At 48.3% G+C, this 18,654-nt stretch overlaps 1 protein-coding gene across 5 annotated transcripts in view; it reads left to right on the top strand.

The window, feature by feature from the left end:
- SSH2 (slingshot protein phosphatase 2) overlaps positions 1-18,654 on the top strand; it is a 113,328-nt gene that overhangs the window by 66,055 nt on the left and 28,619 nt on the right. For all 5 annotated transcript variants that reach the window (XM_082201662.1, XM_082201661.1, XM_082201659.1 and 2 more), the window contains 2 exons: positions 9,517-9,620; positions 11,449-11,513. In XM_082201662.1, coding sequence (XP_082057788.1) covers positions 9,517-9,620; positions 11,449-11,513 — 169 coding nt within the window. The remainder of the gene's footprint in view (positions 1-9,516; positions 9,621-11,448; positions 11,514-18,654) is intronic.

Below are 18,654 nucleotides of genomic sequence, written 5' to 3'. Positions count from 1 at the left end.
GGATTGATCTGGCGACCTTCCTTCTACATGCAGAGCAGATGCTCTGCCTCTGAGCCTAGTCCTCAAAGCACAAATCTTTTTCTGCCTCGCTCTCCCAACCCACGGCTTTGTCCGAGGGGGTTCTGATGTCAAGGGAGGGTTTACGAAGTGCTGGGGTGCTGCTGAAACGAAGGCGCCTCTTGATCCACCTCCCTGGGAATTCTGCCACGCCTCGCTGAACCCGCCTCTCCCTGGGTCACCCCTCCTCCTCGTTCCTTTGCTTGGAATCATGACTGATTTCTCTTTTCAGAAGTGTGTGCTGACTTCAGATTTCCCCCTCACCTTCAGTCTAATTAGAGAAAGGGCCTGAGTTCCTTGCATGGCTTCGCCTAAATATAGCTGGGTCTGGGCTCCCTGACTAATATGGAGCGGGACGAGACCCTGACCTCCTTGACTCGGCCTTACAGTCCTATTCAGAGTGATTATAGTGTCCTAGACTCACTTAGCAATGCGTGACCAAAGGCATTTTCTGCAAGCGACCAGATGCAGGCACTTTCCCTTCCTTTTAGCCTCTCTCTGAGCTCTTCTGGGACTCCGGGTTACGTCTCCAGTTGAGCGTCTTGCTTTTTAATTTGCCTGAAGGGGCCGAACTGGCAGGTGGGATCATAGTTGCCCCTCTCACATTTTGTAATGCAACCTTGCATATCCAGCCCCAACAGATCCTCTCCACGTTTAGGTTAGTTTTGTCTTGCCTTGGTAAGATGGGGGCTTTCCTGGTCGCCTTTGGAGAGCAAAAATGGTCTCCAGCAAACCATGCAGAGAAAGAAAGTGTGGGGGGGAGAGAGAAACTTGTAATTTATGTTTGTTCACACCAAAAAATCCAAGTTGCAGGAAAGGAGATTTCAACTAAAAGTTAGGAGGAACTTCCTGATAGTAGTATCTGTTGGGCAGTGGAGCTGCCTCCTTTGGTGGGGGGTAGACTCTTCTTCCTTGGAGGTTTTTAAGCAGAGGTTGGATGTGCACTTGTCAGGGATTCTTTAGCTGTGATTCCTGCATTGTGCAGGGGGTTGGAATGAATGACCTTTGGGGGTCCCTTCCAGCTCTATGATTCTATGCTAAGCTCTTTGATGTGTCCTAAATGTTACAGGGAGGATAGACTGGTACAAATGTTGGGATTTTGTGACTTTTGCTGGGAGCATCATCATACCAGGTCAACCTGCTTGCCAGTCCACCCTGCTGTTCCCAATTGCAGACTCCACCAACCTGGCTCCCGGCTGATGTTTTGAACTACAACCCCCCACCAGGCTCAGCTAGCAGAGGCTGGGGCTGGTGGCATCTGGAGGGCAGCAATGTGCCTCTCCTGGTATGCCCCACAGAGGAACCTACGGTCTGCAAATAAAAACATCCTCAAGGTCCCAGGCCTCAGAGAGGTTAGGCTGGCCTCAACTAGAGCCAGGGCTTTCTCGGCTGCGGCTCCAATCTGGTGGAACGCTCTGTCACAAGAAACTAAGGCCCTGCAGGACCCGACATCTTTTCGCAAGGCCTGCAAGACAGAGTTGTTCCACCAGGCCTTTGGTCAGGGCCCAGCCTAACTCCCTTCTCTGGCAACCTGCACAGAATTTTGCTCAACGGTTGCCATTAATTTGATTTTAATTAATTTTTATAATGAAATGTTTTTAGAATGTTGGATTATTTGATTGTTTGATTATTTTATTGTTGTTAGCCGCCCTGAGCCCGGCATCGGCTGGGGAGGGCGGGATATAAATAAAATTTATTATTATTATTATTATTATTATTATTATTATTATTATTATGCCTGGGTGTTCTGGCTGGCAGGGGCTCTTCTTAGTCCTGGGCAGAGAAGAGTCTTTCAAGACGTACGGAGGCTGCCTGCTGCAACTCTGCATGAGTCATTGCTCTCTAAGCCTTGCCTCTTGCTACTCTCTCTCCTCCGAGTTGGGGAACTTTACCATGTTTGGTGTCATGGCAGCATTCAGAGTGGCCTGCTCTCAAAGCTTCCTGTTGCATGAGTCGCTCTCATGAGCACCCAGATCTGTGATTCACAAAGAAATGCAGAGACAGGCTTTTTCTCTCCACACATGCAGTTCTTCCTTGACTCCCATGTTGTTGGGTTTCAGGTGCCAGTTGAAACAGGAAAGTTTCATAAATAAGAAGTGCATATTCTTTCTGTTTTGATTGGTTTGCTGCAAAAAAAATTAAGAGTATGTACATATTTTTAGCACGCTTACTGAATTCTGTTGGTATGCTTTATGTACCTTATTCCTTGGCACTTCTGAGGAATACCAATAAATAAAAAAATAGCTTCTGCTGAAGATGTATTTTGTTTAAGGAGACTTCGCCTGAGGTGTGTTCCAGTCATTTGCAAAATCTTAGCTGTACAACTATAGGAGAGACTTTTTTTTTAGTGTTTGTAGAAATAGCTTTAATTGTTTTTAGATTTTAAAAATTAATTTTAACTCACGTGCCACTTGGCTAAAGGTAGCATGGATCTTGTACCTATACAGTTAACTGCATGTCTTCTGGTAGCAGCTTGATTCATAATTGCTCAGGGCTTCATGCCATACCCTAGATAACTGCTTCAAGCGGGTTATATTCATTTCTATCTCAAAGAAGTTGGCATGTAATATACGAGCAGCTCAGGGGTCACACTGATGACCCTTCTGATTCCACCTCTATTTTGGGGTTATTTAATGTATGGCACTGCAGTCACACAGGTGGCAAATCCCTTTGAAATATGAATATATTTGGTGTCGTCTAGGAACAGGCAAGACCTTTGTCTGTCTCTTTCTTTCTTTGTACAAAGCTGTGTTTTTAATACCCCATTTATAATTGTATCCATTTCATTAGCACATGATTTTATATTTTAGCTTTGTTATCAAATATCTTTGTGTCAAACTTACTTGGTTGTTGATGTTGGTTTTTCTCTTCTGTGTTGCCTGTTTTTGTTGTTCAGTATTTTTTTTAAAACTGATTCATATATTTGAAAACAACCCATTTCCTGGTGCATGGGTGAAGCCTGCCCCCCCCCCAATGTTTGTGAAAAGGTCATGTGCTTCTGGGTGCTTGCTCAATGTCACCATTGTTTATTTGTATGCTGCCTTTCCATAGTTAAACCCATGGTCAAGGCGGCTTGCAACAGGAAAAGATTTACATAGTTATACAAACAGGACAAAAGTACCATATTTTTTTGCTCTATGAGACTCACTTTTTCCCTCCTAAAAAGTAAGGGGAAATGTGTGTGTGTGTTATGGAGCGAATGCAGGATGCACAGCTATCCCAGAAGCCAGAACAGCAAGAGGGATTGCTGCTTTCACTGCGCAGCAATCCCTCTTGCTGTTCTGGCTTCTGAGATTCAGAATATTTTTTTCCTTGTTTTCCTCCTCCAAAAACTAGGTGCGTCTTGTGGTCTGGTGCGTCTTATAGAGCGAAAAATATGGTAGCCATCGGCAAACAAACAAAAAAAAACCATATCAAAACAGATACAACAAAATTAAACAATCCCCACATAAGTCATAATAAGATCTAAGAATAAAGATACAAAGATAATGATAGCAGCAAAGTGTACATATCAAAAATTTAATCTTGACTGCAACAAAAATCCCTCAGCAATATTTGTGTGTCTGTATTGCAGAAATAACTTCCCCTGAAGCTTTTCCACCTGGAGTCAGCAAGCAGGCTTTGGTTCAGGGCAGTGGCAGACATTTGTTGCATAACCAGACCGTATCTCGGTGGTTTTCTTTGTATGTTGATAAGATTTATTATTGCTCTCCTGCCTGCCAGTGCCTGGGTGTGTCCAGGTTGCCAGTCAAAATAACCTCCTCAACTCTGGCCAGCTGTATGAACTTAAGGCCTGCTTCGCTATGAGGCAGCTTTGGGGGCATGTATGTATTGTGCTGGATCAATCCGTCTTGATGCAAAATGATGAGCTTGTGTGTGACAATGTACCTTTTATCAATTTTGTAGCACTTTATTCTCTTTGTGCAATATCCAGTCCCTAGAGCACCTTCCCCCTTCCTGATGCACTTGCGCAGATGTCTTGTGGCTGCAGCCGATGAGAATTATAGCCCACAGCACCCGGAGTGTGGCAGGTTGGCAGAGGGTGTGTCGTACCCAACCCTGGGGCTTCAGTGAAAGCCTATTTTCTCTCTGCGTGTGCTGCGACCACCTTGTTTGTTGGCAAGTTAGCACAGCTGCCCCTGCAACCCACCCCATTGCCTTGTGGGTTTTCGAGGCACCTGCGGTCGTGCAGATGTTTGCATCAAGCAGCTGTGAGCTGGCGTGACTTTCCCACGCTTGGCAGGGCTGGACTTCCGTTCTCGGAAGGCTCCACTTCCCTGTTCTTTTTCTCCCCAGCTCCGTAATGACGCGTGCGGCGTCTTTCTCTTCCCCTTCTCCCCCCGCCTCTTGCCCCATCAGCTCCTAGGCTGCTGGCTCTCTCTCTCACTGTGTGCTCAGAGCTGTGTTTACCCTGCAAAGGCAGCTGAAATTCTATGCCCAGAAGACGAAAGAAAAAAACAGCACTTTGTGACCTGCATGGATCATGGAAAAATGAAGCAAGTTCCTCTCCTTTCTCTGCACCAATAACCTACTTATGTACACAGGCGCATAGGAAGCTGCCTTATGCTGAGTCAGACCTCCCGGTCCAGCGAGCTCAGGATTGCCGGCACTGCTTAGCAGCAAATCTCCAGTCTTTCCTCGGGTCCCACCTGGAGGTGCCAGTGGGGAATGAATCTTCTGCATGCAAATCAGATGCTGTACTCCACATGGTTCTGATTAAAGGGCTGATTTAAACAGGAATGTAGGAAGCCGGCTCATGTGGAGACGGACCAAGAATCTAGTCCTCATGTTTCTTAAAGAAAGAAATGGAACCTTCTTATACTAAGACCACTGCTGCATTTAGCTCAGTATTTATATGTGTGTGTGTGTGTGTGTGTGTGTGTACACATAAGGTAAAGGTAAAGGTACCCCTGCCTGTACGGGCCAGTCTTGACAGACTCTGGGGTTTGTGCGCCCATCTCACTCAAGAGGCCGAGGGCCAGCGCTGTCCAGAGACACTTCCGGGTCACATGGCCAGCGTGACAAAGCTGCATTTGGCGAGCCAGAGGGTGCTTTCGAACTGCTAGGTTGGCAGGCGCTGGGACCGAGCAACAGGAGCGCAGCCCGCCGCGGGGATTCGAACCGCCGACCTTTCGATCGGCAAGCCCTAGGTGCTGAGGCTTTAGCCCACAGCGCCACCCGCGTCCCACATATGTGTGTGTGTGTATATATATATATACACACACACACACACAGGCACCCCTCTCACCTTTTTGTATTTCACCAGGCTTTATATTTCATTTATTCATTCAACTTCTTAGCTGCCTTTTTTACCATCAGATCCCAGGGCGGGTTGCAGAAACGCAGTCCTAAAACCACCACGAAACAAGAAAAGCATGTAAACTTTTTTTTAAAAAAGTTTCATATTTAAAAACAACTCCATCTATATAAAACCAGCACAGACGTTTAGAAACAAAAGTTTAGAAACGTGTGCAAAGTAGTTCCCTTGAGAGACGCAGGGTGGGATGAAGATCCCCTACTTAAACGGCTACTGGAAAGAGGAAGGTCTTTGAACTGCGCTGAAAAGAAGACAGGGAGAGCTTGCAAGCTTTCTAAGCACATCATCAGGGCTAGAAACTTGGTGAAAGTGCAAAAAAAAGAGAGCCTGTGGTGTGAAGGGCGGGACGAGTCCTCCAACCAGTGCAACATCCTGTTTTTGTGGATTTGCAGCCGTTCATATACATGCCTCCTGTGCAAACTTTCCTTTTGAGCAATAAGCAATCTGTGCCAGTGTTCACCTGGGGCTTATCTCTGAAGCTGATACGTGGCGTGCTCAGATTTGCATAGCCGATGCAAAGGTGTGCGTTCTGCTTCACCTGTCTCCAGGCGAGCTACGAGGCTGGGTTGTATTTCTGCAACTCTGCCCCATAATAATCTGCTTTGGGTCTTCTTCCTTGTCCCTCCCATTTTGGGTTCCTGTTTTTGTATTGAAGACAATTGCTGCTTTTCTGTTCATTCTGTTTGTCTTCATTTGACCTTCTCGGGTCTTCTCACCTCCCGCCTCTGGTTATGCACGAATAATCTGTTTTTCCACATTCTTAAGAGCAAAACTTAGCTTCTCCAATAGGGCCTTCTTTGGAGACTGTACTGGTTAGCCTTTTGAACGTTTTCTGATAAGAAACCACCCAGTTCTGAAGTTGGCAAGGAGATCTGGAAGGGATAAATTTTGTGTGTGTGTGTGTGTGTGTGTGTGTGTGTGTTTGTTGCATTGTGTTGCATTGCAGAGCAGCAGCAAAAGGAGGCCTCTGCCCCAAGGAACTCCCAGTCTAACTTTTGGCAGCACAGAAGGTGAGAGAGGGAGGGAGGAAGGAGAGAGGTCTGGAGCAAATGTGAACAATAACTTGGGGCTGGAGATGAGACTCTGAGCTTTGCAGAAGATGCAGATTTTGAAGAAGAGAAGCATCAAATTAGGGTAGGGAGTCAACAGGTAGACCAGCTGCAGTGCATGTCACCTGGGAGCAGAGCCCAAAAACCTCTGGTCTGGGGATCCACCTCTTACAAGCACTGCAAAATTGTTACCTGTTTAAAGCAGCCTTCCTGGGGGCTGATGGGAACTGTAGTCCTAAACATCCAGAATGGGGCAGATTGAGAAAGGCCAGTTTAGAAGCTGATGTGGATCAACCCTGAAAGAAATCCCACTTGGTTTGGCCCTCTCTTCTCTGTCTCTTTATAAGTTATGCTAGGCAAGATTCCTCGCTGGAACTCAAGAGCTCCTCACCTGGAGATGGGGTTCAGGTGCACCAGATTGTGGGCTTCGTGCCCAGAGCTTTTGAGAAGCCGTGGCTCGATAACATCCGGGGTGGGGTGGGGCAGTGTTTATTCCGTGACGTGGGAAGCAGAATGCTTAGATAAGGTCATAAATGTTGATGATTCAGCCACAATAATGAAAGGTGATTCATGGCCCGTGGCACCGTTGTTAGCTGGCCTCTGCTTTTGACATGTTACTGGTCCTGTGTTTTTCTTACAAGTTGCTTAAAGGGTGCATAAGAAGATCAGAAGTGAGCCTGGCTGCTGGATCAGGCCAGAGGGGGAACATCTAGTCCAGTTCCCTGTGGCTGACCAGAAGCTAGATTTGGCCACCCCCACCCCTAGTTTAGAAAGATGCAAAGAGTCATTAGCCGTTGGGACTCACTTCCACAAGATGTGGTGGTGATCATTAGCTTCGAAAGGTTGATTAGGGAAAGGGCCTATCAGTGGCTACTAAATGGCACTGCCATGCCATTGCTAGTAACACATTTTGTTTCTCAGTCCCTATAATTCCTATTAATAAAAAAATTCACCTCACGTACTTTTGAAGCTGTGTGTTTCCTGTTCCTCAACTTCCTAAGGGTCCTAAAAGTATTTCTTCTGGAGCTGCTCCGCTGCACTTTTCCATCAGATGATTTTCTGGGCAGCTCACAACAGATTGCAGTAATGCAAAAACAAAACAAAGAGCCTTTCCTTCCAGGCATTTGTCCAGGAAGCGTTTGCAAAGTTGGCCTGCTCTTTATCTAATTCCCCTCCTCTCAGAATAAAAATAAATAAATTTTATAGGTTTCTTTTTGCAGCAGGCTGGGCGCTTTAATTAAACTTCCCTTTCTTTAAATAAACCCCACTGAAGATGCCAAATCCACTTGCCCGGTTCATTAAACATGAGAAGGAAAAGGGGGGGAGGCAGGAGGAGAGGTTCCTGGTCTCTCTCTTGGGAGCGTTTAAATGTTGGCCGAGTTGAGTTTTTTCTCTCTCTCTTTTTAAAGCATGGGAGTCCTTTTGGCAGCGCCGGGGTGAGTCTGGATCGCTTAGCACTGTGGTTTCTGATTGACCCCTTTTTTAAATAAAAAAACACAACACAAAGCAAAACAGCAACAACTTTGTGTGTGCGAGAGAGAGAGAGAGCGTGGGCCCCGGCTTCTGCGGAAGAGTGAGACTTCTAACCACAGACAGGGCAGCTGTGATGGATTTCGCAACGGATTGCAGATGTCTTTTCAAATAAAAATAGGGCATTTGAGAAACTAGCCACCTTAAATGTCTGGGTGGTTTTTGGTTTTTGTTTGTGTGTGTGTTAAAGAACCATTTCCGAAAGGCAGGCTGCTGCTGCTGCTGCTGCAGCTGCAGAACATTTGCAGAGCTGCCTGGGCATCAAAATCCCCATCAGACTGGCACGTGGCCTCTGAATGGCATTTACTGAGGACCCTTGGTGGCAAGAGTTACTGCTGCTGGCCTGCTTCCCATTTGGGCACTGCAAGAGCAGGATTCCCCTGCGCAGAGAGGGAGATTTTTTCCCCCCTTGTTCTTCCCCTCTAAAACTAGGTGCGTCTTGTAGTCCGGTGTGTCCTATAGAGCAAAAAATACAGTATGTGCAAGAGAGTCTCATTGTGGTCCTTCCTCTCTACCCCGAGCCAACCCTGTGTCCCCTTCATGCGCTCAAACCTCACCATGGTCTGACCCCGCATACGGTGAGGCCACTTTTCAGCATATGGGACCGCCTCTCTTGGTATGCCCTGTGGAGGACCTTAAGGTCCACAAATAACAACACTTTGGAGGTCCTGAGCCTCAAGGAGGTTAGATTGGTTTCCACTAGGGCCAGGGCCTTTTCAGTACTGGCCCCGACATGGTGAAATGCTCTGTCCCAAGAGACTAGGGCCCTGCGGGACTTGACATCTTTCCGCACGGTCTGCAAGACAGAACTGTTCCGCCTGGCCTTTGGTTTGGACTCAGTCTGACCCTTATGTTTCCTTCCCCTTATGGTCTTGATTTATCGGCTACTTTAAAATGAGGCTGCATTTAAAATTGCATTTTAACCTGCATTTTAAATTGGTTTTATTCCCCCCTATTATGTTTTTATTGTGATTTTATTGGTGTTAGCCGCCCTGAGCCCAGGGAGGGCAGGGTATAATTATTATTTTTTAAATTATTATTATTATGTTGTGGGGGGCCCTCGTAAATAGCAAGAACATTTGCAACCCCACCTTTCCTCCCCGGGTGCTCAAGGCTGCATATGTCCCCGTCCCTCTGCCTTTTAATAAAACCTCGCAACGACCCTGCGAGGCAGGGGAGGCCCAAAGAGAGCGACTGGTGCAAGGTCAACCCAGAGCAGGGTTGGACCCAGGTCTCTGTGGACCGGCTACGCTGAGCACTGCACAGCACTGCCGCTTCAGGGTGATTGTAGCACTGTGATGACTGTGTGTGTGTAGGGAGGGAACTGGTGATGGAGATTGGGGGGGCACATGTGAGCCCCACAGCCACTCTGCCCCAAGCCCCCCAGAGTGACAAAAAAAAGGGGGAGGCTGATTTCATGCCCTGTTCTTCCCCCACTTTGATGACAATAGTTCTGTTATTCTAGGTCCAGGATCTTTCATGCTTTCCCCCAACGGACTATATATATGAGGTTTTGTTCCCCTTTTAGCTAATTCTCTCTCTCTCTCTTTTTCTCTCTTGCAGCATCAGCGAAAGTTTTCTCACGGTAAAAGGTGCCGCCCTCTTCCTTCCGCGTGGAAATGGATCCTCGACCCCCAGGATCAGCCACCGGCGCAACAAGCATGCAGGTAACCCCCCCCCTCCTTGTACCTTCCTCCCATCCCGGAATCAAAAAGACTCAGGTCTTTCCCTGGGTTTTTTGCCTATTTTGGGCTGCCCAGGAAAATGGCCTCAGGCCGGCCTCCCCCAGCCTGATGTGCTCCAGCTGTTTGGGGTTAGAGTTCCCATCAGCCAAGTGGCTGATGGGAGTTGTAGTCCAAGAAGAAGAAGAAGAAGAGTTTGGATTTGATGTCCCGCCTTTCACTCCCCTTCAGGAGTCTCAAAGCGGCTAACAATCTCCTTTCCCTTCCTCCCCCACAACAAACACTCTGTGAGGTGAGTGGGGCTGAGAGACTTCAAAGAAGTGTGACTGGCCCAAGGTCACCCAGAGTTAGGGAAAGGCTTTCTCTAAGCACTTGTATTTTCAGATTTTATATACATCCCGCAAGCATACAAAGGAATAATTCAGTACCACTCCTTCAGTAATAAGTGGTGTCGTTTTCCCCTCCGCATTGTCAGAAAGTAAGATCCAGCAATATAGTTATCTCTTGTAAAGTCTAACCTTCTACTATAATTAACACCCTGAAATTATGCTTTACCCACAAACAAACCATACCCAAGTAGTCCTGAAATAAAATTAAAACTCATTATTTTACTTTCTGTAATTATACAGTATAATCATTGTGAACGTTCTGCGTACAGCTCAAGTAAACAGGCTTTTTCAGATGATAGCCTGTTTTGGAACTGTTTACTAAATCGGCGGCGTTTCTTCCTTTAAGACTGTTTTCCCAAACCAGAAAAGGTCATATGTTAACATTTCGGTTTACTGTTCCAAAACATTATGAGCCTACAACACCTTTCTATAATGCGGGGCGAGGGGAGCCTTGGAGCCAGTGGGGCAGGTTTGTCTGTAAAATTGTTCAGTCGTTAGAGCAGGAGACTCTTAATCTCAGGGTTGTGTGTTTGAGCCCCGTGTTGAGCAAAAAGATTCCTGCATTGCAGGGGGGTTGGACTAGATGATCCCCTCGTGGTCCCTTCCAACTCTGTAATTCCATGATTCTTTGAAATATGGCCGCTGGTGCCTCCCCCAGGACTCTCCCCGTTCATACCCTGCTCTGCACCTTCCTTGGATGCTGTTCCCAGCCTGGAAGGTCTTCCTGAACTGTGGTGGTGCCTCTGTGAGCATTTGCGGCAGCCGCCACCTGAGGCAATTATATCCGTTTGCCTAATGGATGGGCCGGCCCCAGTGAACTATCCATGATCCAGAATTCCACTCACCCAGGGATGTGGCCGCAGCGGCAGGGTTGTGTGGGGCTGGCTTTGTGGTGAGGAGGAATCCTGGCAGCCTCCGAAAAGAATCTCTCTTTCCTTTGCGGTTTGAAGATGGGGAGGCGGAAGAATCTCTTGCTGCCTCCTGCCTTCGCCATCCTGCAGTTCTCTGCGTTGTCATTTGCACGTGCCAGAGGACCAGGGTTCAGGAGGAGGAGGTGGTAGCAAGGCCTTGTAAGCAAAGCTGATATTTGCTGGACCCCTTCTCCATGGGCCTTGAAGCCTGAACACAGAAATGTTTGGGATTTGGAGGAGAGAACTTGTGTTTTGTTTGTTTGATTTAATGCTCTCATATCCCACCTTTTTATCCAAGGAGCTCAAGGCGGTGTATACATAGTTCTTCCCCCACTCCTCATTTAACCCCCACAACAACCCTGGGAAGTAGGTTAAGCTGAGAGGTAGTTGCTGGCCCAAGACCACCCAGTGAGAGTTTCATGGCCAAGTGGGATTTGAGCCTGGTCTTAGGTTGACACTCTAAGCGCTGTACCAAACAGGCTCTGCACCTTGATCCTTCCTTCTCCATCCCAGGTGACCTCCAGCAACACCTCCAAGCAATGTTCATGCTGCTCCGTCCAGAGGACAACATCAGGCTGGTAAGTCTCGCACACATGTCTTTTCCTTGCTCTGTGGCTGACGCCTTAGGGTGCCTTGCTGTAGTAAAGTGCCCTTGGCGTCTCATTCCTCCTCTCTGTGTGCCTCCCCTCTCTTACGGCTCTTACTTGGGAACTTGATACACAGTGCTGATACACACCTCCTTTGAGAGGTGTGGAGCTCAGAATTCAGAACCTTGGGAATCCCTGTTCTTAAAGCTTCATGGTTGAACTCAGCAAACAGGCAGGCATCTTCTCCTGAAAATCTGGGAGCGGTAAATAAACAAAAAGCCCTGGCATTCAAAGCAGGGGAGGGCAGTCAGTGCCCCTCCTGGCCCTTTAGCGTGAACAAAATCAGAACAAATTAATGCAAATAAATACATAAATAACCACGGAGAGTTGGAAGCCGCCAACCCACATCTTCCTGGCAGAGTAGGCATTTGCATACAGAAGACCCTAGGTTGGATTCCTGGCATCTGGGGTTGGAAGGATCTCTGAATCAGGGGGTGGGGCAGACCCCTCCCTGGCCTGAGAGGCTGTGGAGGGCTGCAGTCGGTCAGAGGAGATGCTACTTGGGCTAGATGAACCCATGTTGTTCATACACAGCTTCCTGTGCACTTTTAAGAGGATTAGACAAATTTAGGGCAGGTGCAGGCACCAGTGGCTGCTCGCCATCGTGACTATGTTCTCCCTACAGCGTTTGGGGCCTCTGAGAACCAGTTGAGGGGGCTCTCAAGAGGGGAGAGAGCTGCTCCTGCAAGGCTCAAGTCCTGCTTGCGGGCTTCCCTTTGGGGCATCTAAGTCACCACTGTAAATAATAATAATAATAATAATAATAATAATAATAATAATAATAATAATAATAATAATAATTTATTATTTATACCCCGCCCATCTGGCTGAGTTTCCCCAGCCACTCTGGGCGGCTCCCAATCGAGTGTTAAAAACAATACAGCATTAAATATTAAAAACTTCCCTAAACAGGGCTGCCTTCAGATATCTTTTAAAAATAAGATAGCTGCTTATTTCCTTTACATCTGATGGGAGGGCGTTCCACAGGGCGGGTGTCACTACCAAGAAGGCCCTCTGCCTGGTTCCCTGTAACCTCACTTCTCGCAATGAGGGAACCTCCAGAAGGCCCTTGGTGCTGGAGACAGGAGACTGGACAAGGCGGACCGCCCTGTGGCCTGATCCAGATGCAGGGCTCTTCCCATGTTCCTCTGATTGTTTGCCAAATCCTAGAACAAGTTCATATTCCCACGAGCAGCGCAGAGTTGAACTATGGGACCTGTTTGCACGGGAGGCAGCGATGGCCACCAGCCTAGATGTCTTTAAAAGAGAAATAGACAAATTCATGGAAGAGGAGAGGGCTACTGGTGGCTCCTAACCAGGATGGCTCAGCTCTGCCTTCACGGTTGGAGGTAGCGATGTTTCTGAATCCCAGTTGCTGGAAACCCCAGGAGGGGAGAGTTGCTCTTGTGCCCGGATCCTGCTTGCCGTTTCCCCATTGGGGCATCTGGCTGGCCACTGTGAGAACAGGATGCTGGTCTAGGTGGGCCTTGGGCCTGATCCAGCAGCCACTTCTTAAGGAGCAAGTCATGACCCCATCTTCCCCCCCATCCCACCCAGTCTCTTGGCAAACCTCTACTGGTAGTTAGTGCTCATCGGGTGGTTGGGGTGTGCTCCGCTCCGCCACCGGCTCCCAACCGATCAGCAAATCAATTGTTCTGCGCTATCACTGGCTGCTTTGTACATTTTCCGTGGGTAGGCTTCTTGGGTTATTTTTGATAAATTGGGCCTTCAAGCAAGGAGAACGAGGGGTCACAGATGGGGACAATGGGGCCACTTTGTGCAGTACCAAGTTGGGAGCGCCAAAGTCATGCCGGGGTCACTCTTTGATCATCCGCTCCTGTTTGCGCTGGGCGGGTGTCAGTCGATACTCGGAGCTGTAGGGATAGTGGGAAACTTTTGAGTGGCCAATCCCTGGGCAAAGGAAGGTCTTCTTTCCTTGGATGCCCAAAGAACTGACTTGATATGCGATTATTATTTGTTTTGTTTTATTAAAGAGTGTTAAGGACTGGCTTTGAGAAGACGGTGTTGCCTCCTGGTCAAATTTAATTACCTCCATGTATAAAAGCGATAGAAGAAAATGGGTAGAGAAAAGCTTTTCCTCCTTTTCTTGTACAGTGGTACCTCGGGTTACAAACGCTTCAGGTTACATACGCTTCAGGTTACAGACTCCGCTAACCCAGAAATAGTATCTCGGGTTAAGAACTTTGCTTCAGGATAAGAACAGAAATCGTGCTCTGGCGGCGCGGCAGCAGCAGGAGGCCTCATTAGCTAAAGTGGTGCTTCAGGTTAAGTACAGTTTCAGGTTAAGTACAGACCTCTGGAATGAATTAAGTACTTAACCCGAGGTACCACTGTAATTCTAGAATTCATGGACATTGAGTGAAGCTGAGTGCTGGAAGATTCAGAATAGATAGAATAAAGTACTTCATTCAGCGTCTGGGAGGTAGGACTTCTTCGCCTGCCACCTGCAACAGCCAGAGGCAGAATTCATTTCTGTTTGTGCCATAAGAGAGCATCACTTCCTGGGCTGCCATGCTCAAGGCCATTAACATCTCAGGACTAGGTTGCCTGAAAAGACCCTCCCTCCTGTCTGCTCCCTGTAGACTTGTGGGATCACCTAGAATCATGGGAGAGAAATTTTATTTGTGGCACCACGCCCTGCAAACATCACAGGGCAGTGACCCCCAAATGGTCATATGTGATGCCTTACCCACCAGATGCTTCAAATGTCATTTAAAGAGATTTTCCTTTCCCCCCCAGCCCATAAGAATTGACCTTGTTGTTCCTGGATTCCTGTTTATGTAATGTAATGGTGCTTTTTAACATGTTGTTTTTGTCTGCCACTAAAGAGATTAAAAAAAAAAAAGCTAAGCGGTTTAGAAGTGCTTTTATATAGATAATAAATATACAGAGCAGGCACGTTTAGATGAGCTTCAGAACTCAGCTTTCCTTGGCAGGAGTTGGGATTTATTTATTTTCTCCCAAGCATGCCCTTTGATCTGTGCAGCCCTTCTGAAATCCAGGGATGAGGCCCTTTCGGAGGAAACGTTTGTCCTTTCCTGGATTATGGAAAAAGTGCTGACGTTGGTCAGAGCCTAGAAATGACGCTGAACTCTGTGGTCCAAGCCAGCTTTCCAGTTTAGAAATAGCCCCGGTTAACGGGCAGATAACAGTAGGAAGTTGCTATATTTACACTCGGTTCCCAAACTTGAGTAGGGTTGGGGAGGGAAGAGGATTGAGAGAGTGGCTCCTATATGTTGAATCTGCCCTGTTTGCTTTTCCTGAAGATTAGTTTTTGGTGGCCTTTCAGGGCACAGTAGTGGAGATCTGGGTCTCCAAAAACCTGTAGTGCTGTTTTGAGTCGTCTCAGTGCGTCAGGAGGCGTATGCCTATAGAAAGACTGCTTGCTGGGCAGGAATCATTAAAGCAAAGTGTGGACTTCTTGGCTAACATCTCTGAGAGCAGCTGCTTCCCATGCAAGAGGTCCTGGGTTCAAATTTGGTATAAAGGCACCCTGGGTATCAGGAACGGAAAAGGCCTTTCCCCAGGTCTTGGAATTCTCAGCCAGAATATGCAGAACGGATTTTGTATCATAGAACAGAGAGCTGGAACGGACCCCACCACCACCCAGGGTCATCTAGCCCAACCCCCTGCAATGCAGGAATCCTGGCCAAAGAACCCCTGACAGGTGGCCATCTTCACAAGGGGTGGGAGATACTATTTTGTAGTAAGGGGTAAAAATGCCCCCAAACCATTGGAGCCTTCACTTTAATTTGAAGGCGATTCTTGGGTTGGCAGAGCAGAATCTGCTGTTCTGCTATTTGCGTGAGACTTGCACATGGCAGCCAACCAATCAATAGCTTTGACCAGGCCAGTTAAATTAGTTCATTTGTTTTTTAAACCATGGGAGGGGTCGAGTATGCTGTATCTTAAGCCCCATGAGGATATGCATATGCTCAGACAAATTTCAGAAGCTTTGCTGCATAGGTTTGCAAAACATACCTAAGCAGCAGAACCTGGTGGGCCAGTCTTGTGATTGGTACAAGCAGCATTTTTAAACCTCCTGGACTGGAGGACCCCGGGTCCAAAGCCGCCTCTTTGGACTGCGTGTGTCCCCACCCACCCTCTTGGAAGGACACCCGACAGCGAGCAGGGAGGGGAATGACTCCTCCTCCTGCCAGTCCTAGAAATTTGCTCAGCAAATCCCATTTCGGCAGCTCGAGGGCAGGCCGTCCCCTTTGGCCTCTCCGGGCTCTGTTTAGCGGTGATCTTATGTCAAAACCACCCCGCTAATTATTGCTGCCCAGATTGGCTTAGCAAAGCAAATTAGATTACGCTAATCCACTTGATGCCAGACAGGCCGCTGGAGAGCCAGCAGGAAGCTGGAGTCCATATAGAGAGTTAAGGGGAAAGAAGCTGCGTTTCCCATTTTAGCGTCTGCCGGCTTCATAGCAGGACATGCCTTGCACTGTATAAAGCCCTGCCGGATCACTTGAAACCAGGGGGTTGCCAACGTGGTGCCCGTGGGTGACTGCATGGCCATCCATACTGTCTAACATACCTGCAAAAGGTCTCAGTAACTACCCCCTTCTTTTAAAAAAAAACCAATGCACAAGAGGGGCTTTTTGCTCTTACTACTGTTTGCACGAGTGTTTGCACGAGTGGCTCAGCTTCTCCCGCACTGAACATACACCCCACCCCTAAGACATGCCCATATTTCATTGGGAGCCAGGATTGGATGCCTGCTCTCCCTTCCCTTCTGAGTAGAGGAGTGGTGTAAATGTCCCCATCAAGGAGGGGAGGGCAGGCCCACTCCAATTTGTGGTCCTGTGTCTCTCTTTTTTGCTCTTTTATGGGTGGCAGCTATTATTCCATGGGGACGCAGGTGGCACTGTGGTCTAAACCACTGAGCCTCTTGGGCTTGCTGATCAGAAGGTCAGCGGTTCGAATCCCCATGATGGTATGAGCTCCCATTGCTCTGTCCCAGCTCCTGCCAACCTAGCAGTTCGAAAGCACACCAGCGCAAGTAGATAAATAAGTACTGCTGCGGTGGGAAGGTAAACAGTGTTTCCGTGTGCTCTGGTTTCCGTCACGGTGTCCCTTTGCACCAGAAGTGGATTAGTCCTGCTGGCCACATGACCCAGAAAACTGTCTGTGGACGAACACCGGCTCCTTTGGCCTGAAAGCAAGATGAGCGCTGCAACCCCATAGTTTCCTTTGACAGGACTTAGCCATCCAGGGGTCCTTTACTGTTTTTATTATTATGGCGTGCCCTCGTGTGCCCACTGGCTCAAAAAAGGCCAGTGGGGAAGAGGGCTATCAATGGCTACTAGTCAGGGTGACTGTGCTCTGCCTGCCTGTTTGGAGGCAGCAATCTTCTGAATAACAAGTACTGGAAACCGCAGGAGGGAAGACTTGCTCTTGTGCTCAGGTCTGGCTTGCGGGTTTCCCACTGGGGCTACTGTGAGAACAGGATACTGAGATAGATAGGCCATTGGCCTCATCCTACAGACACTTCTTATGTTCTTAAGGCTGACACCTGCTACTTAGCTAAAATATTTCTGCCCCTTCTGGTTTTCTGTGCCACCAGTGACCAGATGGGTTCCTTTGAAAAAGCCCCCAGCAAGCAGGATTTGCAGGGTCATCCCTTCTCCTATTTGGCACCCAATTTCACAATTTACACTGCTGTTGGACATGCATGCTCCATTTTGACCCTTGTGGGACAGTTGTACCCGCTGGCAAGTCAAAGGAAGTACGAGTGTCGTACAATAAAACCACATACTCATTTGTAACTGAAGCTGGTGCTCTGTTTTGTCCCACAGATCTGTAGGGAAAAGCCACCGGGTGTTGGGGGCAGATTTCCCATGCCTTCCTGGAGAAAACCACGGTTTCTAGCTCTCCGCAGTTGGAAGCTAAGCCACATAAGACTCTCGCGGGGTCTCTGGGGCGGGATTTGTTCAGGCAGGGTGTTTAACTTGCACAGTTTACACCGGTGCCGGAGTGCCACTTCCTGTAGCCTCGAGCCTGCCTTGAAGGAGCCCATCCAAGGTTTCAGGCCCCCCGCCAGGGCCCTCCCCTTCAGGAAATTCTTAGAGAAGAACCACGACTATTTAGCAGAAGCGGTTCTTTCTGTGGTTGGGCTGCTCTGGGCAAAATAAAATCCACACACCCTAGATGGGCCAGTTAGCATAATCAAGACGTCCCTTCTGCGGCAATGCCATGGTTCCTCTTGCAGTCGGTGAAGTCAGAAAACATCAAGCCGAATGCAAATGTCCCAGGAGTTAAGCTAGGAGGCTGTAAAAAGAAAAAGGATGCGCCGAATGCCAGGGGCCCGCCCCACCCCTGCCCGGGGGCATCTTCAGGCCACACAAGGCAAGTTCCTCTTGGCTTCTTGTAAGCGACTTGCGCTGCGTGACGCTGGCTTCCTGGCATGCCGCGTCAGCGCCCGTACGTATCTTGCCGACTTGGCATCAGGATGGGGAACCAGACCGGGGCCGGCGGGGGGGGGAGGAATTGGCATATATAGTCTTCCTTGTGCTGACTCAGCTCCTCCGCAGTCTGGAGCTGAACCTCTCCGGCTATTCTTGGTCCGTACGGCCAAGTGCCCGTCGCCTGTTGTTCATAGGCGGGCTTATTTCCTATCGCAGAATTGTAGAGGTCGAAGGGGGAACTCCAAGGGTCATCCAGCCCAACCCACTGCAATGAAGTACATGAAGCCAAAGTTTTCCTCTCTGATCATGGGGGAAGTTGAAGTTTTCTTGAAGGATGGAGGGATTCTCCAGGGCACGTCCAGAGGTTCGGAGCAGGTACACACACACACACACACACACACGCCGGTTGAAGCTATTCCCTTTATCCAGCAGCTCAGAATGACTTCTTGTAATTGCAGCAGTCTGGGGTTTTCAGCACCCCACCGGTGTTGCAGAGCAGTAGGGAGATGAGTTTGGGATGCCACATTGAACATCCCGAGATAATCTCAGGTTTTGGGTTTGTTTTCATTGCTTCTTTTTAAGAAGAGAAAGCAAGCCTCCTGGCTGCAGAGCGAGGTTTGAAAGGCCATGGATTTGATGCA

Source organism: Podarcis vaucheri (genome assembly GCF_965113315.1).
Source record: "Podarcis vaucheri genome assembly, chromosome: 15".
Classification (NCBI taxonomy): domain Eukaryota; kingdom Metazoa; phylum Chordata; class Lepidosauria; order Squamata; family Lacertidae; genus Podarcis; species Podarcis vaucheri.
The sequence above is the reverse complement of the archived record's forward strand: the minus strand, read 5'-3'. Positions and strand labels throughout refer to the sequence as shown.